At 45.0% G+C, this 22,762-nt stretch overlaps 1 protein-coding gene across 2 annotated transcripts in view; it reads right to left on the bottom strand.

Moving 5' to 3' along the window:
* Nucleotides 1-1,262: 1,262 nt before the first annotated feature.
* The window catches only part of PRR5L (proline rich 5 like), a 113,516-nt gene continuing 92,016 nt past the window's right edge, over nt 1,263-22,762 (bottom strand). For both annotated transcript variants that reach the window (XM_077463072.1, XM_077463081.1), the window contains exons 8-9: nt 17,365-17,497; nt 1,263-4,577 (exon numbers count right to left, since the gene is read on the bottom strand). In XM_077463072.1, coding sequence (XP_077319198.1) covers nt 4,207-4,577; nt 17,365-17,497 — 504 coding nt within the window. In that variant the 3' untranslated portion in view covers nt 1,263-4,206. The remainder of the gene's footprint in view (nt 4,578-17,364; nt 17,498-22,762) is intronic.

Raw genomic sequence — 22,762 nt, 5'->3', positions numbered from 1 at the left:
TATTCTATTAGGGTAATAGAAAATACAAAATTATTTCCTATGATGCTCAGCTCCATCTAGTGGCCACATTGTGGTGTTTTCCCTTAGCATCTGTTAGGATCAGAGGAAATTAGTATTTCCTCTGATCCTTAGCTCCATCTGGTGGCTATAATGTGGTACTTCCCCTAACCACTCTGTTAGCATAATAGGACACAAGTATTTATTTCCTATGATCCTCAGCTCCATCTCTGTTAGGATAACAGGAAATAAGTATTTTTTTTCTCTTATGATCCTCAGCTCCATCTAGTGGCCTTAACGTAGTATTTTCTCTAACTGCTCTTTTAGGATCATAGGACATACGTATTTATTTCCTATGATCCTCAACTCCATCTCTGTTAGGATAATAGGAAATAAGTATTTTTTTCTCTTAACAGAGATGGAGTTGAGGATCATAGGAAATAAATACGTATGTCCTATGATCCTAAAAGAGCAGTTAGAGAAAATACTACGTTAAGGCCACTAGATGGAGCTGAGGATCATAAGAGAAAAAAATACTTATTTCCTATTATCCTCAGCTCCATCTAGTGGCCTTATAGGATATACATATTTATTTCGTATGATCCTCAGCCCCATCTCTGTTAGGATATTAGGAAATAAGTATTTTTTTTTTCTTATGATCCTTGGCTCCATCTAGTGGCCATAATGCAGCATTTTCCCAAACCATACTATTTTTTTTATGAATGAACAACATTTGACCTGTAAAGGCACTGGATTTAGTTGCCAGAAATCACAGATCTGGATGGGCCCATAGTGACTACTGTGGAGCGAGTTTTCCACTGGAGTTTTTGACTCTTTCTTGTGTGAAGCCATGCAAAAAGGAGTCTCACTTTTTCTGCAGTATTTTCAAGAGTGTAATTAATCCGAATAGAAGAGTGAGATCCTTTGCTAAGAGATGGGAGCTCAGAGAAAGAGATCTTGCCAGTGAAGTCCCTAAATGTGTCCATACACAAGGCCATTTGACACAGACTTTGACTGCAGAACACTTAATAAGATGAAAGCAACCTCCCACCAATAGTTTGGATCAATAAAATGAGCATTAAGGGGCCTTGATCAGTCATTTTTGGTAACTGGGAGTTATTGTCACAAATCCTCTGTAACCAGCTTAAGAGATAGGCCGGAAGATGTCACCAAAATATCCGTTTTGGGTGGACTGTCCCTCAAAGTGTCCTTGTAGGAGCAAAATACCTACCGGTGGAATATTTTTAAAAATGCACTGAAGTAGGTTTTGCATAGAAAGTGATTTATTTTTTCAGTAGTTCTACACTATAGATTTCATTTCAGATTTGATCCGTCCAGTCTGCCGGATTTGAGATGACTTGGAAGGGACGATTTACAATGTAAAGTAGTGAGTGTACAGCTTGTATAACAGTGTCAATTTGCTGTCCCCTCAAAATAACTCAACACACAGCCATTAATGTCTAAACCGCTGGCAACAAAAGTGAGTACACCCCTAAGTGAAAATGTCCAAATTGCACCCAAAGTGTCAATAATTTGTGTGGCCACCATTATTTTCCAGCACTGCCTTAACCCTCTTGGGCATGGAGTTCACCAGAGCTTCACAGGTTGCCACTGGAGTCCTCTTCCCCTCCCCCATGATGACATCACCAAGCTGGTGGATGTTGGAGACCTTGCGCTCCTCCACCTTCCATTTGAGGATGTCCCACAGATGCTCAATAGGGTTTAGGTCTGGAGACATGGTTGGCCAGTCCATCACCTTTACCCTCAGCTTCTTTATCAAGGCAGTGGTCATCTTGGAGTTGTGTTTTGGGTCGTTATGTTGGAATACTGCCCTGCGGTCCAGTCTCTGAAGGGAGGGGATGATGCTCTGCTTCAGTATGTTACAGTACATGTTGGCATTCATGGTTCCCTCAATGAACTGTAGCTCCCCAGTGCTGGCAGCACTCATACATCTATTTCCAAATGACAACCTCTGGATATGACGCTGAGTACTCAAATTCTTTAGTTGACCATGGCGAGGTCTGTTCTGACTGGAACCTGTCCTGTTAAAGCGCTGTATGGTCTTGACCACCATGCTGCAGCTCAGTTTAAGGGTCTTGACAATCTTTTTATAGCCTAGGCCAGTGATGGCGAACCTTGGCACTCCAGATGTTTTGGAACTACATTTCCCATGATGCTCAACTACACTGCAGAATGCAAGAGCATCATGGGAAATGTAGTTCCAAAACATCTGGGGTGCCAAGGTTCGCCATCACTGGCCTAGGCCATCTTTATGTAGAGCAACAATCCTTTTTTTTCAGATCCTCAAAGTTCTGTGCCATAAGGTGCCATGTTGAACTTCGAGTGACCAGTATGAGAGAGTGAGGGTGATAACACCAAATTTAACACACCTGCTCCACATTCACACCTGAGACCTTGTAACACAAATGAGTCACATGACACCGGGGAAGGAAAATGGCTAATTGGACCCAATTTGGACATTTTCACTTAGGGGTGTACTCACTTTTGTTGCCAGCGGTTTAGACATTAATGGCTGTGTTGAGTTATTTTGAGGGGACAGCAAATTTACACTGTTATACAAGCTGTACACTCACTACTTTACATTGTAGACAAGTGTCATTTCTTCAGTGTTGTCACATGAAAAGATAGAATAAAATATTTTTTATTAGCAATATGTGAGGGGTGTACTCACGTGTGTGTGTGTGTGTGTAAGAGTGTGTGTGTGTGTGTATTTATTTTTATTTATTTTCTTCTATTGGCTGAACTGGATGGACTTGTGTCTTCTTTCAACCAGACTAACTAAATAATCCAATACATTTCAGGGGCCCCCTTCTTCAATGCATTAGCCGATTCACAGGTATTGAGCGCTTCTAAACGTTGAGTGTTTCTAAATGTCGACACAATAACTCATTATTCCTTGTGATTATACGATTGAGACCTGAAGAAGGAGAAGGTCATTAATCCCCAGAAATGTGTTTAATGGATGTGATCCAGTGTTAAAATATTTAGGATTCCTAGAAACAGTCTGGTGTCCTCATTATACTTTGTATTTGTGGTCCTCAATTCTGGACCCTCTACTTATGTGGCATCGTCCATATTCCCATTGCACATGTTCCCGAAATATGCTGTAAAATAATGGGTCCTGCCGCAATCACCAGCTGGAAACTGGAAGATGCCAAGTACAGTGCAGATATTTGCCAGAACACCATGGAAATTCAGATTACGTCCAAACGTTTTTTTTTTTTTATTGAAGAACAATCACATCAGAAACAGCAAAGAGCAATGTTTCCGAGCTGTACAGGACACATTCATCAGGCAGGCGATGACCCCCTTCGTCAGGCATGTGATGATCCATTGTCAGGCATGCAGTGATCCCTTCATCAGGAATGTGATGAAGGGTTTGAACCTTTTACAAGGGTCAGTCAAGTGATGATCCCTTGTCAGGCATGTAATGATCCCTTCATCAGGAATGCGATGAAGGGTTTGAACCTTTTAGAAGGGTCAGGCATGTGATGACCCCTTTGTCAGGCATGTGATGAAAGGTCAGGCAGGTGATGAAGGGTTAGAACCTTTTGTGATGACCCCTTTGTCAGGCATGTGATGAAGGGTTAGAAAATTTTAGAAGGGTCAGGCATGTGATGAAGGCTTAGAACCTTATCCCTTTACTGAGGAATGTGATGGCCCCTTCGTCAGGCATGTGATGACATCACATACCTGATGAAGAGGAACTGCGCTGCTCTGAAACGTTGCACTTTGCTGTTTGTGACGTGATTGTTCTTCAAAAAAAAAAAAGGGCTTGAACATAATCTGAAGATCAGTGGTGTGCTGGCAAACATCCTCTCCTTATGAGCAATCCCATTTTTGTAGTATTCAGCCTCACCAGATCCCCTGTGCCCAGTCATATTTCGATTAATTTAACAAGCTGAATCGATGGTCCCGCTGTTTTCACTAGTCTTGCACAGCAATAAAACCCCAACAGAGGTTCTAACCCTTCCCCACTCTACCCACAACTAGAAATGAAATTGTTTTGCTAGGCAGTTCCTTAACAGTGCAATCTTGACTTTCCACCAACTAGTGTGACAGTGTGTGAAAACACTCCTAAAATGGGATTCCAGCTGCTAAAATTCAGTTTCTGGTCCTCATTTCAAGTAGCATGATACGAGTTATTGCTGAGACTGGTATCTTGGTTATCAAGACGGGGGTCAAGGGTCAGCTGGGGGTCGTACAGTTGTGTTCGGATCCATCTTGCAGAGAGGTACTCAGTTCTGTTGGACTGTCTGCAATGTTTGGTTCGCTGCTGAAATGTCGCTGGGTGAAGTTGGGTTGAAGGAGCAGACATGGGTCCGAGAGCTCGGTGTCCTCCGATCGGGGGTGCATGATGGAAGCCATAGTCAGGAGCTGGATGTCTGTGTGAGCGTTGGCGACTGTGTGCCTCCGAATACTGCCGCATCTTTCCAGGTACGCCTCGCCTTCCTGTTCCGTCAGGGGGGACAATGAGCGTTCGATAGCAAGTGAGGTGCCAACGTGAGTGCTGTAGGACATTGGATCTGACCTCATGTGACACTTGGGGAAGCGATGTTCTGGAGAAAATAAAAATGTAGACAATGCAGAGAAATTAACAAAATTATTATTATTACAGTAAAGCAAACCAACAAACTGCAGCTGAAGGCCCAACCCCATCTTACCCCATCTTTTGAAAAAACACAGAAGCCCAGAGGGTGATGGAATAAAAAAAATAAAAAAAAATTGTTTTACTAAAGACACTAGCCTCCTTTACAATGCTGTACCAGAAGAAAGTTCTCTCCAAGGTCCAACACTGCTCGTGTTTCAGATTGAATATTTGCCCAAGTTAAAAAAAAAACAAAAAAAGCTGTAGACTTCAGCTATGGGCAATGCATGGACTGCAGTACCATTTTCTAACCTGTAGAGGGCCATGTTACTACAGTGTGTTTTCTGCTACTTTATAGGATATTTAAACCCAAAAAATCCAAATATGTCATGTATTGTAGCCAACCAGACCTTAGATTTTGCGGCTCCATTTGTTTCTTTATTTTTTCAGGCAAAGGCCACTTTTAGCACATACAGAAAATACCTGCTAACCCTGCCAGAAATCCAGTGTCATTGTATCTTCCCGGGAACTGAAATAATGTATCTTCCTTCTGTAAACTACGAATCACAGCCTCACACAGAACATGCAGCAGAGCTGCTCCTGAATGCATTGGACACAGCTGACATTGGATTATTATTGTACAGACAATCTGTATAGTGTGTAGCTGGCTGTTGCAGTTCTGACTTTTGGAATCCTCAAATCGGAAATGCAGCAGAGCTGCAACAGCCAGCTACACAGTGTGCAGATCAAGGCTGTGTCTGTAAAATAATCCAACTTCAGCTGTGTGCACTGTGGGGGAAGAGCAGGACTTCCCATCCTCTGACATTTTTTTACTGCACTCCCACATCAGAAAGGCTAGATTTGGTCCTGGTGTTGAGTAGGACTCCTCAAGCTGCCTGCTCTTATTTTGGACTTCTAGTTTACCCACTATTGGCAAATACTAATTTACAGGAATTTGGGAGATCTGAGGTGTGAAGGTGCAGGGATTGGGGTAATTGGTTGTGTGAAGGTGCAGGAATTGGGGTAATTGGCTGTGTGAAGGTGCAGGAATTGGGGTAATTGGTTGTGTGAAGGTGCAGGAATTGGGGTAATTGGTTGCGTGAAGGTGCAGAACACTCCAGCCAGAACTGCCATTCGGCCGCTGGTTTTCCAGCATGCATGCCCGACAGAAGCTGGCCAAACTGCAAGCATCTGTAGGACGGACTGCCATACACATGGGCCAAATGTTATTGAACCGGCCGATGTCCCCCAACATTCTGCCCCTGTGTACTAGGCTTAAGAAGAATCAGTGAGGATGTAAATCGTCAGGGAAGAGCAACAGTGCACAGAATTAACTTTTTTCCCCAGCAAAAATAACCATATAATTACTTGCTAGTGCTGCTGCAATTACTCTAATGGCAAAAAAAACCCTCCTTTCAGATCTGGCTTTTTTCTCAGAACTACAAACCTTGGCTGTTTTTATTAGGCTTTAGCTAGACAGGGCTGCTGTTAGAAATCACAGGGCCCCATACAGCCTACCTGGCAGGGCCCCCTTCCCCCGTCCAAAAGTGACTGAAGACATAGATTTATCAGTCCCTTTCTCAGTAGCTTCAGCTGCACAGATGAATGAATATGGGGCACTCTGAGGCTTCCTGTTCATTCACAAACTGAAGCATAGTAAAACACTGTGATAAATGGACACAGGAATGATTGGTACTAATCGCTCACTGTGTTCATTCAGGAAAGGAAGGATCCAGTAATTTACAGGCAGAAGAGGATCGGTGCCTGCAAGAAGACAGTACAGTCGGACCTTCTGCTCAACATGTACCTGGGCCCCCTTCTGAGCTGATGGGGCCCGGGCCCGGTACAGGGGGGCTGGCTGCACTGCCTTATCAGCGGCCCAGGCTAAGGAGACATTCTGGGATTATTTTTTTTTTTTTTAATAGCCACAGAAGACTGTACTAGGCATTCAGGCTTAAATTTTCGAATGGCTGGGCTGTAGTAGAAGTTGTGGGGGGGGGGGCAATACATCTACAATGCCTAATAGAGCGGGGGGGGGGGGTCAGTGACTAGCGGCATCCTGAGGACTTCTATACTGCAGGCTGTGCCTCAGCAACCTCCCTAGTGGGACCCCCTCCCACCTCCAGGCCCTATAGCAGCCATGTGGTTGGCTATAGTAACAGATGGCAAAAAAATACCCAACAGGGGTTGAAACCCTTCATTAACAAAGGAATAGCCCTTGGGACTTTGTGTGAAGTGTGCACAGTTGGCCAGTGAGAATGACAAGGATAAATGCAATGAGAATATTTATTACCAAATTATAATGCATACATGCATGCATAGCATAAACAATTGCTAGGCCGATACAATTTAGCACAAGGTTATAGGTTACAATAGTACATATAGTGAAACATGGATATGCATGATATCTAGAAAAGCCGACGCGTTTCGCGAGGCATAGCTCACGCTTCAGGGGTGGATGGCATTTTGGCTTTGCCGATCGGGGAGTAAGGGATCTTCTTTTTCTAGGCCTCTCCCACCATTTGTACAAACTTTTTACATGTGTTTTGTTACATATTTTACTTATTATGTTTTTTTTTTTAAATATGCATCCACCCTTGAAGAGCGAGCAAAACACTTAGGTTATTTATTTTATAAACGGTTCCCGACTGGCGCACGCCGATGTACGTCGGCAGAATAGCACGGCTGGGCAAATGGGTGTACCTGCACGTCCCTTTGAATTTGCCACCATGCCACCGCTCACGTGCCGGCCGGGAGCTCCGTGAGTCAGGTCGGGTCGCGGGTCCAGCGTACTTGATGTCAGCGGGGATACCCACGATCGCCTCACTGAGAGGAAGAACGGGGAGATGATAATGTAAACAAGCATCTCCCCGTTCTGCCTAGTGACAGCGTCACAGATCATAGCTCCCGGTGATAGGGAGCTATGATCAGTGATGTGTCACAGCTAGCCCATCCCCCCTACAGTTAGAACACATCCCTAGGACACACTTAACCCCTACATCGCCACCTAGTGTTAACCCCTTCACTGCCAGTCACATCTACACAGTAATCAATGCAATTTTAATCGCACTGATCGCTGTATAAATGGGAATGGTCCCAAAATCGCGCCAAAATTCTCTGACGTGTCTGCCATAATGTCGCAGTCATGATAAAAAAAAAAAAATATTAATAAAAATGCCATAAAACTATCCCCTATTTTGTAAACGCTATAACTTTTGCGCAAACCAATCAATAAAACGCTTATTGCAATTTATTTATTTTTTACCAAAAATATGTAGAATACGTATCGGCCTAAACCGAGGGAAAAAAAACGTTTTTTTTTATATTTTTGGGGGATATTTATTATAGCAAAAAAAATATTTTTTTTTCAAAATTGTCGCTATTTTTTTGTTTATAGTGCAAAAAATAAAAAAACGCAGAGGTGATCAAATACCACCAAAAGAAAGATCTATTTGTGGGGAAAAAAAGACGTCAATTTTGTTTGGGAGCGAAGTCGTACGACTGCGCAATTGTCAGTTAAAGGGACGCAGTGCCGAATCGCAAAAAGTGCTCTGGTCTTTGGCCAACCAAATGGTCCCGGGACTTATGTGGTTAAAGAGGAGGGTCGGTTATACGAAAAAAAAAAAAAAAAAGTCAGCAGCTGCAAACACTGCAGCTGCTGACTTAATCAACACACTCACCTGTCCAGGGCGCCCGCGATGTCGGCCGCCCGAGGCCGACCCGTCCCTCGGCTCTCGGGTCCCGGCGCCGCCATTCCTTGTAAGGGAAACAGGCAGTGGAGTCTTACGGCTTCACTGCCCGTTTCCTACTGCGCATGCGCGAGTCCCGCAGCTACTGCGCATGCGCGAGTCCCGCAGCGCTTTCTGAATGGGACGCGCTGTGTTCTGGAACACACAGTTCCCAGAACACAGCGCGAACCATTACCCAGAAGACAGAACATCTCCGCGGAGGAGGAAGAGGAAGATTAGGAGAAAGTGCCTAGCAACAGGCATTTCTGGTAAGTAAAAAAAAAAATTTTTTTTCATTTTTTGTTTTTTATATTTTTTTGTAATTTTTAATATTTTTTTGTTTTCAGGGTGGCCCTCCACTTTAATAAATGTTCTCATTACATTTATCTTTGTCATTCTCACTTTTCTCACTTTGCACATTTCACACAAAGTCCCAAGAGCTATTCCTTTGTTAATTGTATAATTAGGGATGGAGGTGTGTGACCCCAGTCATTTCTTTTATATGAAACCCTTCATCATTCCATTTATAACAAAAAAATATAAAAATAAGTAGAAGAATAGCTGGAGTCCCACTTTCAAAAATAATTACGATCAAAGTATACTGGGCAATAATTCCAGCCAATCGGGAATCAAATTTCCTAACTTTCCAAACTGCTGCAAATCCCCATAAAATCAGTTTGTTATAAGCAATGACATTTTTACAGGGGAATAAACAAGATGGATCTCTGCTTTTGTTTTATACTTTTTTTTTTTTTCCTTTAGCGTTGGTTTTGCCGTCATTAGGAAGAGCTGAGAAATGCCGCGTATATCCATCGTCTGATAAAAATAAAAATCGGTTTCCGGAAGAAGGCATTAGGGATGAAAGGAGCTGCTCACCAGGATACTTTTATACCACGAAGGTCTGACCTTTACAACAGAAAAAGGTAATGAGGATGTGTAGGATTACCCCTAGGTGGTCCGAACAAGGCAGAGATCTGTGTGTAGGTGGTAAAGCTCCGGGAAAAGAGCTGAATACACCACTGAAATACACCGATGGGGGTCGGCTTTACTTGCCCACGTATTGGGGTGCTTTCACACTGCTCCGTTGAATAAATGCAGTAAAAACGCACATGCATTTTTTTGGCGCATACTCTGAACTCCTGACTATAATCATGCACCTGTGGAAGTTGCTGCATTTCTTAGCCCTTGTACACTCGGTCGGACATTACAACAACAAAATCCGTTGGATTTTGTCCGAAACTTGTGTTGCATACACGCGGTCGGACAAAGTTGTCGGAAAATCCGATCGTTCAGAACGTGGTGACGTTATTTTGTTACGACGGGACTATGTTCAGGCTAGTAGCCAATAGCTTTGGTCTAGGAATTTGATCTGAGCATGTGTGGCACTTTGTCCAATCGGAATTCTCTAAAAACGATCGGACAAAGTCCGATCGGATCATGTTGTCGGAAAATTTTATAGCCCAGCTCTAAAACTTTGTCGGTCGGATATTCAGACAGAACCAGTCCAATGGAGCCCACACAAGGTCGGATTATCCGACAACATGGTCCGATCTGACATTTTCCGTCGGAATGTCCGACCGTGTGTACAAGGGCTCATAGAAATCAATGCAATATGCATATTTGGTGCCCCAGAATCGCATCACATAGGTTCGAAAACACATTGCAGAGCAGTAATCAGGTCCTCAGTCCCATGTCATTCTACAAACTGAACGCTCAGGGCTCATACATTTCAGTTTCGGGCCCCAAAGTGAAGCTGTTGAGATGGGCTCTAGGGTCTCCGGACTGTCAGGCAGCAATTTAAGAAATGTCATCGGAGGCCTGTGATGGGTTGGGACTTGTTGTGACACCGAGAGCTGAAAACACTGAAATGGTAAACTTTTCAACCTGAAGTTTAGCCCGGGGACTGAGCGTCCAGAACGGAGGGACGAGGATTCCAGGGAAGTTTCTCCAGAGGCCCAGAAACATATCGTAAAGCACGTATACATGCAATGGTCACATGCCACTTTTTTTTTTTTAATGCAAAGAGGGAGAATGGGTGTTGGGACTTTAGATATACCCCCGTGTGCACAATAACATGGAAACAGATACTAATAACATAAAATAAGTCTAAGAAAATTTTGTCTTTATTTTACATAATATTAAAAGCATTTGTTGCTATCAATAGAATACATTACAAACAAGTCTGTGTATAAGGTCTGCTAGAAGGGTCAACACGTTTCGCGGATCATCTGCTTCGTCAGGACTATTATGCCTTGACTGGGAACTTGGTGTTCTTGGGATGATTCCCTACTGCCTGAGCCACTGTGGAACTTCTTTCAGAGTAGAGCCCTTGTTACCCGATGCTGCTTGCTTATGGATTCTGGCTCTACCCTGTGGCCAGCTGTAGGTAGTTACCTGATCTTGTGACCTCTAGTCACTTCCCCCTACCTGTCCTTGCCCTAGTATAGGTTCCATTTCCTGCTTGTTGGTGTATAATATATTGTATTTCTGGTTACTGACTTCTGCCTGTGCCCGACTTCCCTTCTTGGATCTCAACCGTCCCTCCACCTGATACCGGGATAAGAAGACTACCGGTCAGGAAACTAGAGTGACGGTTGGAATCTCCTGGCAGACCTTACAAGGACCAGTAGAGTTAGGCACATTGAGATTGATCAATCAAACAATTTAAAAACAGATACAAGATCTGAGTTGATATGTATATATCATATCATAGTGAATTACAGATGAAGTCCAAGTAGATTGTAATGCATGTGTTGCAATCGAGGGGCTCACCGTACTATAATTCAGATGTGAAAGATGGACGAATGATGCACAAAGCAGCAAAAATTCAAAATCCCAAATAGGGCCCAATTGGTTCAAACAAATAGGTGCAAGCCAAAGTCAAATTAAAGAAGCCATCTTGACAGAGGGATAACCCTCACACAAATCTGAGGGGTGAAACCTATCATCTCTGATCTCTATACAAGTTTGTGTGGGAGTTATCCCTCTGTGAAGATGCCTTCTTTAATTTGACTTTGGCTTGCACCTATTTGTCTGAGGCAATTGAGCCCCATTTGGGATCTTGAATTATTGCTGCTTTATGCATCATTCATCCATCTAGCACATCTGAGGTATAGTATGGCGAGTCCCTCAATTGCAGTACATGCATTACAATCTACTTGGGCTTCATCTTTGATTCACTACGATATCATATCAACTCAGATCTTGGATTTGTTTTTAAATTGTTTGATTCATCAATCTCAACGTGCCTAACTCTACTGGTCCTGACGAAGCGGATGATCCACGAAATGCGTTGACCCGTCAAGCAGACCTTATGCACAGACTTGTTTATAATGTATTATATTGATAGCAACATATGCTTTTAATATTCTGTAAAATAAAGACAAAATTATTTTAGACACATCGTATGTTGTTATTAATATCTGTTTCTATGTTAGTGTGCACATGGGGGTATATCTAAGGTCCCGACACATTTTCTCCCTCTTTGCTACTACATACGGGATGATACCCCTCTGTTCACATGTTTTCAATATAGTTACACTCCTTCCCACAAACACAAATTCCTCGCATAGCAAAAATTCAAGGGAATGTATAGGGAGTTTTGTACATATTGTTTTGTACATATTGACATGAGCGAATGTACGCTCGTGTCACCCCTGTGTGCCTGATCAACACATTTGGGGTGCCGTGGCGTGCACCTGCAGATAATCTCCCATCCACAATGGACGGTAGTATAGTCCGGGTATGCTTTGTTCTCTGAACAACGCAGAATAAGGATTCACACCAAATGGTAAAAACGGGAATCTTTGGGTCGTTGTGGTCAGGAGCAGCGTTCTTGATTTCAAGCTTCCTGTCTGTAGCTGAAGATACTTTACAGAGACAGGGGGCTGGAGATCGTACACGCTGCCCCCGCTCAGACACGCCCATAAGACTCCCTTAGTCATTATTCATTGGTTGTTGTATAAAACTCATCTTGTTGGAAGGATTTCCTGTGTTGACATTCATATCCTGTGAGGTCATCTGCCGTGGAGGAAGCAATTGGCTGTTGGGGCGATCACTTCCTGTTTGTCATTGCTTTTTTTGTCTTTGAATAAAAGACCCAGTGCGGTGCTTGGAGGGGGAGCAGTCGTACTGAGATGAGGACGTAAGCTGTGGTCATGTCTGTTTACTTGGGGATATGTGGGAAATAGAGTGATAGGTAAGATGCATTATACCATTGGACGAAATAGGCGCTTGTTAGCGCAAAAGAGTATGGTGGGTTTTTCCACGACACACCTTGCAGATGCCACAGAGTGCATGCACTTTTTGTGCATTTCTGCACTTTCCCATGCTTCGTGTTTTAGGCAGACTGTTCATTTCAAAGATATGCTCTAGGCGCATAAAATGCACAAAAGAAGTGCCCTACCTATTGTAGAAAAACACACCACACTAAAAGGCATGGAACTGCACGTTGGCACAATGTGTGGGGAAAAAAGAAGAACTAATGGCACTGCTGTACGCCTGCTAAAGGGCAGCACGTTTTTCTGCGTTGAGAGAAAGCAACCGATTTTGGGCGCGTTCCCACAATGCACAGGTGTAAGGCAGCCCAGGGATGATTTTTTTTTTTTTTTCCTTCCACCTCAGGTGGAAAAAAAAAATAAAAATCGCTTGATTTCCTCCATTAACACAGTCAGTGTTGATGGGAGAATGCCTCCTGCAGCACTATTATGTTCTACCAGCAGGGGGTGGGTGTGAGGCGTATTCCCGGGCGGGAGAACACAATGATTACTGCTTGCTGCTATAGCCAGCGGTAGTAATCGCATTTAAAAAATGAAATTTAAATCCATATATGACTGGCTTTAACCACTTGCCGCCTGCTCACCATCCAATGATGGCTGGGCGGTGCGGCTCTCGTTCTGGGTGGACGTTATAAGACGGCCGTGCCGTGTTGCTAGGACAAAGAGCCGCGGCGAGTGAGAGGAGAGCTGATCAGCAGCATCTCTTCACAGGGGACAGCTAGGTATGTAATCAGGGCACTGATCATCAGTGCCCTGATTACAATTAAGTGCCCACCAGTGCCAGCAATGATTGCCCACCACAGCCAGCAATCGGTGCCAACCAGTGCCCACAATTGCCACCAATCTGTGCCCACAAGTGCCAGTAATCAGTGGCCATTAGTGATGCCATTCAGTACTGGCTATCAGTGCTGCCCATCATTGCCCATCACTGCTGCCCATCAATGCTCATCACTGTTGCCCATCAGTACCGCCCATCAACTATTTGTGCCCACCAGTGCCACCTATCTGTGCCGCCTATTAGTGCTCATCAGTGCCACATATCAGTGCCACCTATCAGTGCCCATAAGTGAAGAATATATGTGCCTCATCAGTGCAGCCTATCAGTGCCCATCAGTGCTGCCTCATCAGTGCCCATCAGTGGAGAAAAATTACTTATTTACATAATTTACTGACAGAAACTAAGAAAAAAAATTTGTTTTCCAAAATTTTTAGTCTTTTTTTTTTTTGGGGAAAAAATAAAAAACCCAGGAGTGATTAAATACCACCAAAAGAAAGCTCCATTTGTGTGAAGTAAATGATACAAATTTCACATGGTTACAGTGTAGCATGACCGTGCAATTGCTATTCAAAGTGTGACAGCTGAAAGCTGAAAAATGGCCTGGGCGGGAAGGGGGTGTAAGTGCCCGGTATTGAGGTGGTTAACAAGCCCTAATAGAAGTGCACTTTATTCCCGATTTATTGGCTATGCTCTATCAACTACCCTCCATCTGTCCAATGAGAGGGCCCACTGAGTCTCATTGAACAGGAAGGGTCATTTGGCAAGGCTTCAGCATGAAGCCAGTGAAAGCCAGGTCTTAGTTACATAATGAAGCTAAATCAGAGAGGGGCACAGCTGAGACCTTTCTGGATAATCGCGGTAGTAAAGGCATCTTGTGGTGTCTAATCTGCGGCAGGACGTTATAAATAGGAGTCCAGGGTCACTTTAAGTCACACATACCTCTGTAGTCAGGATCAGATTATCGTAGCCGCGGGACACCTGTCGTTTCTCAGTGCCCACATGGTGGGAACTTGGCAGGTTGGATGATTTATGTTCATTTAATGAACTCTGTTTGAGGACCTTCATGTTTATGTTGGGCTATAATTGTTAATCTAAACCTTTTAAGAAAGGAATCTTTAGTCAAATATTAATTCTCCTAAGCCAAACTGAACTAAGTCAGCAATCCGGAGCTAGAAGGTAGAATTTAAATGAGTGCTCCCAGGGAAAAATGAAAGCGCTCAATATCAAATGTAAAAAATATATATATTTAGTGCTGATATACAGAGATTTAAAGCTGAAGTTTTAATAATAGATCCTTTGAAAATGACCCGTGGACGGGACGAAACCGGTTAGGTGACAACGGGTGGTGACGTAATTTCCGGCTGACCATTTCCGGTTTTACATTGTTTTCAATGTTTTAATATGAGTGGATTACCTGGAATTTTGGATTTTGTACAATAAATATACAGAATTACGCTATATAGCTTCTTTTGCCATTTGTACCCATCCCTGGAGGTTCGTTGAGGACAGCACCTTTTGTAGCTGGAGTTACAGCCTGTGGGATCACAGAGCCCAGCAGTCCTCATAACGTTTGCACACTTCTCCATTGGATTCGGCGATTTATGATGGCTCAGTGAGGACAACGCAAGCTGCAGTGATACAGCCAGTGGGACTACCAAGCCCAGCCATCCTCTCAAAGCACATCCGGCTTGTGCTATGGGAGTCCAGGATCGCTGGTGAGTGAGAGGGCACACAGAGGGGAGCACGAATTTTGCACTGATGTTTGTCTTGGCACTTTATACTGCACATCCGATTAAGTTGAAGTTGCACTGGAAAAACCTACTTGGATTCACATGGACTTTATATATTTATTTATTAACTGGAATTTATGGTCTTTACACTCAGAACAGGCCTCACCATGGTTGACCAAAGAATTTGAGTGCACGTGCTCAGCGTCATATCCAGAGGTTTTCTTTAAGAAATAGATGTAAGAGTACTCCCAGCATTGCTGCAGAGGTTGAAGGGGTGGGGGGGGGGGGCATAGCCTGTCAGTGCTCAGACCATACGCCGCACACTGCATCAAACTGGTCTGCATGACTGTCGTCCCAGAAGGAAGCCTCTTCTAAAGATGGTGCACAAGAAAGCCCACAAACAGTTTGCTGAAGACAAGCAGACTAAGGACATTGATTACTGGAACCATGTCCTGTGGTCTGATGAGACCAAGATAAACTTATTTGGTTCAGATGGTGTCAAGAGTGTGTGGCGGCAACCAGGTGAGGAGTACAAAGACAAGTGTGTCTTGCCTGCAGTCAAGCATGGTGGTGGGAGTGTCATGGTCTGGGGCTGCATAAGTGCTGCCGGCACTGGGGAGCTACAGTTCATTGAGGAGACCATGAATGCCAACATGTACTGTGACATACTGAAGCAGGGCATGATCCTCTCCCTTTGGAGACTGGGCTGCAGGGCAGTATTCCAACATGATAACAACCCCAAACATACCTCCAAGACCACCACTGCCTTGCTAAAGAAGCTGAGGGTATAGGTCAGGGATATGCAATTAGCGGACCTCCAGCTGTTGCAGAACTACAAATCCCATGAGGCATAGCAAGACTCTGACAGCCACAAACATGACACCCAAAGGCAGAGGCATGTTGGAACAGCTGGAAGTGCGCTAATTGCAGATCCCTGGTATAGGTGATGGCCTATTGAGCATCTGTGGGGCATCCTCAAATGGAAGGTGGAGGAGCGCAAGGTCTCTAACATCCACCGGCTCTATGATGTCATCATGGAGGAGGGGAAGAGGACTCCAGTGGCAACCTGTGAAGCTCTGGTGAACTCCATGCCCAAGAGGGTTAAGGCAGTGCTGGAAAATAATGGAGGCCACACAAAATATTGACACTTTGGGCCCAGTTTGGACATTTTCACTTAGGGGTGTACTCACTTTTGTTGCCAGAGGTCTAGACATTAATGGCTGTGTTTTGAGTTACTTTGAGGGGACAGCAAATTTACACTGACTACATTGTAGCAAAGTGTAATTTCTTATGTGTTGTCACATGAAAAGATATAATAAAATATTTACAAAAATGTGAGGGGTGTACTCACTTTTGTGAGCTACTGTACATACAAATATATACAGTATATTGAAGTATAGAGGGATTTGGCTCCAAAAAAAAGGGGGAAAAATTACATAATAGGACATGTATAAATTATAGTGATGTCTCTAATTCTTAGTGGACTTATAGAACGCCATTGTCATGGACATAGAAAAAAAAAAAAAGACTCATGCTGTAAAAAAGCCATTTATAAGAGACCGTTACACTTTAAGAATATCTTGCAAAGGATTTCTCGGAATAAATGTTTTTTTGGCAAAAACAACAGTGAGATTCCTCCAGAGCTCTCATAAGAATAAAATCTAGCCCAGGGCCCTCGGCCTAGTTTCGGCACATGACGTCCGTTCATCCACAGCCATGCTGACAACCGCAATAAATAAGCACATTAAATTCAAGGCAGCTGCACAATTAATAAATGACAAACAAAAAAGACTGAGGTCACAGCGGCGTTGGGTTCCCGTTTGCAGAGGAGGGGGCTGGCAGGCACACATTTTTGTTATTTGTTTGGAGAACGGATTTGCACTCTCCAGCGTTCCCAGAATCCTCAGGGGGTTAATACTTGAACACCTCGCCCACTCTGCAGAGCAGCTGATGTGGGGCACCAAAGGACATACCGATCGGCTGCCATCATTGGCATTGGCCAAGTGGGACTCCGCTGAGAAATGTCACTGTGGTTTGTGAAGCTGCCTGATTCTTTAGAATTCCTAATTCCTTCGTCATCCGACCAATGCAAGAGTCATTTTTTACCATCATCGGGGCTATGTTCTTCAAACCGGGGAAATTAAAAGCAGAAGGATTGCCCAAGAGTTTCTAACTTAAGTTTTTCCAGTTGAAGGGCCAATGTTGGGTGAAAACCAAGGCCACCGCTATAACAACCATAGCTTACCCAGTATACAGGAGGTGCTGGTGTGGCTGTAGCTTCTGTCCGTGTACGCCGCCAAGTACGGTGATACCACCATCTTCAACAGTTCCTCCAACTTCAGGTAGCCTTCATTGGGGCCAGACGGCTCGTGGATACCCTGCAAAGAAGAAAAGGTTTCAGACGCCTGGGCTAGACATTGGAAATTACCATTTGGTAGAATGAAGTACTCTACATGTAAAGCCGATCATTGAAATCATAACCTTGAACATGTAAGGATTCATGCACACTGGACGCTCCAAGATGCCTTAACTCCAAGCAGCAGAAAAATACTGGGTGCTGGTAAACGTGTGCCTTGCTTTTAGCCGTGTTTAGCAGCATCAAGCACTTGGGTGTTATTTCATTTCATTGGCCAGAAAAAATAATTTATTCTGGACATTGAAATGAATGAACGCTCAAATGCTAAAAACGCATCTAGCGTAATATGCGATTACATGCAATTTTGCCGCATCTAGAATTTTTCTGCCAAAACTCTCCTCTCCTGAACGCGATTCTGTTGTGTTTTTTGCATTTTTTTAAACCCAACTCAAAGAATTTGAAAAAAATAAATAAAAATTCTTGCAGGGGTGTTTCCAGCACTGGAGGGGTTAAATGCTTATTAAGTCTAGAAGGTACAGTGCAGGCAGGATTACTTATCAAGTGGTTGTAAATCCTTACATGTACCACTTAAGTGATAACCCTCAGGTGTTACAGAAATATGAAACAAATTCTTCTACATAAAAGTTATACCTGTTTATCTGCAGCCCTCGTGTCTCTACAGCCATTCAAAGTCTAGAAATTCATGCACCTTGACTGAACTTTCAGAAAGCAGGGGGCAGGGATCTGAAGTTTCACTCTGCAGAACTCAGTGAGGATCGCTCTGGGAGATGATTAGAGGGAAGGAACACACCCCTCTCCACACAGCACATAGTTGAGACTGTCAATCACAGGCTGTGTGCTGGAGCTCCCTACCCTGTCACCTTTTTAACATGATTTTCACATATTCTTAATAATCAAATCATACAATATACTGCAAAAAACTACATAAAGTGCAAATGTGCAAAAACGTGCAGAACAGTATCAAGTCCTTTCAATACAAAATACATGTGTAGATTCTTGTTGTGAAGATCCGAGTGCCACTCTGTGCCCCCCTCCTGGGTCCCTACTCACCAGAGATAAGTTATAAACACGCAAGATCTTTCCAACAAGGATCAGGATGTCTCCTTAACCCCCCCCCCCCCACAGCCAAATTGACAACATCTAGGAAGGAGATGGGTGCTTCATAACAGTTTGTCTTGGCTCTGAGCACTTTCCTGAGACAAGCAATGACAACAGATAATGCCCCGTACACACGATCGTAAATTCCACCAGCAAAAGTCTGATGTGAGGGTTTGGTCGAAAATTCCGACCGTGTGTATGCTCCATCTGACTTTTGCTGGTGGAATTCCCACCAGCAAAAGATTGAGAGCAGGTTCTCAATTTTTCGATCGGAAAAAGTTCCGATCGGAAATTCTGATAGCCTGTACCAATTCCGACTCGCAAAATTCCTACGCATGCTCGGAAACAATTTGACGCATGCTCTGAAGCATTGAACTTAATTTTCTCGGCTTGTCGTAGTGTTGTACGTCACCGCGTTCTTGATGGTCGAAGGTTCAGAGAACTTTTGTGTGACGGTGTGTATGCAAGCCGAGCTTGAGGGGAATTCCATCCACGTTTTTTCCCGACGGAAAATCCGCTCGTGTGTTCGGGGCATAAAGCGAACAACCTGTTCATCCCTCTGCATTCCTCTTGCTATTGCTTGTCTTGGGTAAGTGCTCAGAGCCAAGACAAGCTGCTGTATAGTAAATATAAAGTTGGGTTTACATCTACCAAGAGATCCTCTGCTAGAGGTCCTTTGAAAAAAATTTAATACGCGACATCTCATTACTGGCTAAAAAAAAAAATTAAAAATGAAGTACCAGCAATTGCAGACACAATTAATTAGAACTAACCCATGAAAGAACTACAATGTGACCTACAAAGCCTAGTACCCATCCCTAGGCTTTGTGGTTACATGGGATGTGAACATACAAAGAACTCTATAGAAAGCCATACTGATAATTAATGTCAGATGTACAGATTTGTCATATATAACCTTTGCATCTTCTACAGCGTCATCTCTGCCTTTCTGATCTCCTATTGCCACTCGCTAATTATAAGACTTCTCTTGTGCTGCAGCTATTCTATAGAGGTCTGTTCTTCAGGTCATGAGACTCCCATGGATCTGCAGACAGTCACACTTTTATGGCAATCTCAGCATTTAATCGGATTTCTGCCAAGATTTAATTTATTAATACAATTTATATGGCCGGAAAGTCACATTTGCAGATGGTCATGGTCGATCTCTTGAGCATTTTGTTGAGACACTTTTACCATTTTAAAATCCTTGTATCCATGCGCTTATTATACGTTACTACACCAGGGTAAGTATCTTTACTTTTAGCGCCTTTTTGCCACAGAATAGGTGCAGGCACTCACCCCCCTCACACTTGTGGGCATGGTCAAAAGTGGGCATAGTCAGCCAAGAGGGTGTTGCTTTTATGGTGTATGGCTTGTAGTGTTGCACCTTCTCCTGTTTATTTTGCTATTTTTTAGACCAGGAGTCTCTAAACTTTTTACTGTACTTCAGAATTCATGGGGACCAGATTGTTGCCCTGGTAGTAGAACATTCCCAGCATCAGTGAGAGGAGACAGGACTGGTGCTCAGTGGGATAAAAAAAAAAATGACACAGCAGTCTGTGGTCAGTAGGGTGAGGAAGAGTGCCCCATCATTGGTGTCAGCGGGAGGACTAGTGCCCCATCATTGGTGTCAGTGGGAGGACTAGTGCCCCATCATTGGTGTCAGCGGGAGGACTAGTGCCCCATCATTGGTGTCAGTGGGAGGACTAGTAGTGCCCCATCATTGGTGTCAGTGGGAGGACTAGTGCCCCATCATTGGTGTCAGTGGGAGGACTAGTGCCCCATCATTGGTGTCAGTGGGAGGACTAGTGCCCCATCATTGGTGTCAGTGGGAGGACTAGTGCCCCATCATTGGTGTCAGTGGGAGGACTAGTGCCCCATAATTGGTGTCAGTGGGAGGACTAGTGCCCCATCATTGGTGTCAGTGGGAGGACTAGTGCCCCATCATTGGTGTCAGTGGGAGGACTAGTGCCCCATCATTGGTGTCAGTGGGAGGACTAGTGCCCCATCATTGGTGTCAGTGGGAGGACTAGTGCCCCATCATTGGTGTCAGTGGGAGGACTAGTGCCTCATCATTGGTGTCAGTGAGAGGACTAGTGCCTCATCATCTGTGTCAGTGAGAGGACTAGTGCCTCATCATCGGTATCAGTGGGAGGACTAGTGCTCCATCATTGGTGTCAGTGGGAGGACTAGTGCTCCATCATTGGTGTCAGTGGGAGGAAGGGTGCCCCATCATTGGTGTCAGTGGGAGAAATAGTGTAAAATAACTCCACTGCTCTAGGTCGGTCTACCTCAACACCAGCCTCAAGTTCCACATGAAGAGGTGCAGGTCCGGCTTGCAAAAGAGAATTACTTTGCAGGAAAAAGTGGATGACCACACTCAAAATATGCAATTTAGCCTTGCTGGGTAAACCTAAATAATATGAAAGGGTAAGTCTCTCAGGTGTGCTCTGTTACGACTAAAGCCGCGTACACATGTAGCCATCTGTCCGACGGACTTTCCGAACGGGCTACTTGCCCACACACGGCACTTTTTGAGCGGACTAATATGGCGTACTAAGTCCGCCGTACTATCCGCCCTACTTTTGAAATGAACGGACTCGCCCACACACGCAGAGGAAAGTCCGCTCATTTCGAGCGCGTCTCTAGGTAGGCGGGGCCCGCGAAGAAGATGTCGCTGGCCCCGCCGCCTGGTATGGACTTAAAGGGGAACCCCAACGCCGAAAAAAAAAATCGGCGTGGGGGTCCCCCCCCCCCCCCCCCCCCCCAAGTCCACAACAGACCCTTGTCCGAGCACGCTACCCGGCCGGCCAGGAAAGTAGGGGCGAGCGAGCGCTCCCCCCTCCTGAGCCGTACCAGGCCACGTGCCCTCAACATGGGGTGTGCCTTGGGGAAGGGGGGGCCGCGTGGCCCCCCCACCCCAAAGCACCTTGTCCCCATGTTGATGAGGACAAGGGCCTCTTCCCGACAACCCTGGCCGTTGGTTGTCGGGGTCTGCGGGCGGGGGGCTTATCGGAATCCGGGAGCCCCCTTTAATAAGGGGGCCCCCGGATACCGGCCCCCCACCCTATGTGAATGAGTATAGGGTACAATGTACCCCTACCCATTCACCTGTAAAATAAAGTACAAAAAAAAAACACAACACACAAGATAAAATAATTTATTGCACAGCTCCGGGGGGTCTTCCGTCTTCAGGGGTCTTCTCCCCGGACTCCTCCGCTATCTTCTTGTAGCTCTTTTACTAGCGGAGGAGCCCGGCATTCTTCTTCGTCGCCGCGGCCTCTTCTTCCGACTTCGGGGGTCTTGTCCCCCTCTTCAGTTCTTCTGCCGGGCCACCGCGCCTTCTTCTAGCTCTTTTACAGGCGGTGGCCCGGTCTTCTGTCGCCGCCGCCGGCTTCCGTTCTTCTGTTCTTTTCTTCTTCTTCTTCAGATGTTGCCTCGCCGAGTCCTCCGCTCACAATGACGGGGAGCGGGCACGCAGTGACTTATATAGGGACAAGGGGCGGGGTCTTCGGTGGATGTCACATGGGTGGATGTCACATGGTGACCCGCCCCCTTACGATGTCACAGTCCCGGAGGATGCTGGGACTGTCACCATGTGACATCAACCCATGTGACATCCACCCATGTGACATCCACCGAAGACCCCGCCCCTTGTCCCTATATAAGTCGCCGCGTGCCCACTCCCAGTCATTGTGAGCGGAGGACTCGGCGAGGCAACATCTGAAGAAGAAGAAGAAGAAGACAAGAACAGAAGAACGGAAGGCAGCAGCGACAGAAAACTGGTGGCCCTGCAGAAGAACCGAAGAGGGAGACAAGACCCCCGAAGTCGGAAGAAGAGGCCGCGGCGACGAAGAAGAATGCCGGGCTCCTCCGCTAGTAAAAGAGCTACAAGAAGATAGCGGAGGAGTCCGGCGAGAAGACCCCCAAAGACGGAAGACCCCCCGGAGCTGTGCAATAAATTATTTTATCTTGTGTGTTGTGTTTTTTTTTTGTACTTTATTTTACAGGTGAATGGGTAGGGGTACATTGTACCCCATACTCATTCACATAGGGTGGGGGGCCGGTATCCGGGGCCCCCTTATTAAAGGGGGCTCCCGGATTCCGATAAACCCCCCGCCCGCACACCCCGACAACCAACGGCCAGGGTTGTCGGGAAGAGGCCCTT

This window comes from Lithobates pipiens, unplaced genomic scaffold (genome assembly GCF_037356315.1).
Source record: "Lithobates pipiens isolate NorthernLeopardFrog02 unplaced genomic scaffold, aLitPip1_a1.2 Scaffold_10, whole genome shotgun sequence".
Taxonomy (NCBI): domain Eukaryota; kingdom Metazoa; phylum Chordata; class Amphibia; order Anura; family Ranidae; genus Lithobates; species Lithobates pipiens.
The sequence above is the reverse complement of the archived record's forward strand: the minus strand, read 5'-3'. Positions and strand labels throughout refer to the sequence as shown.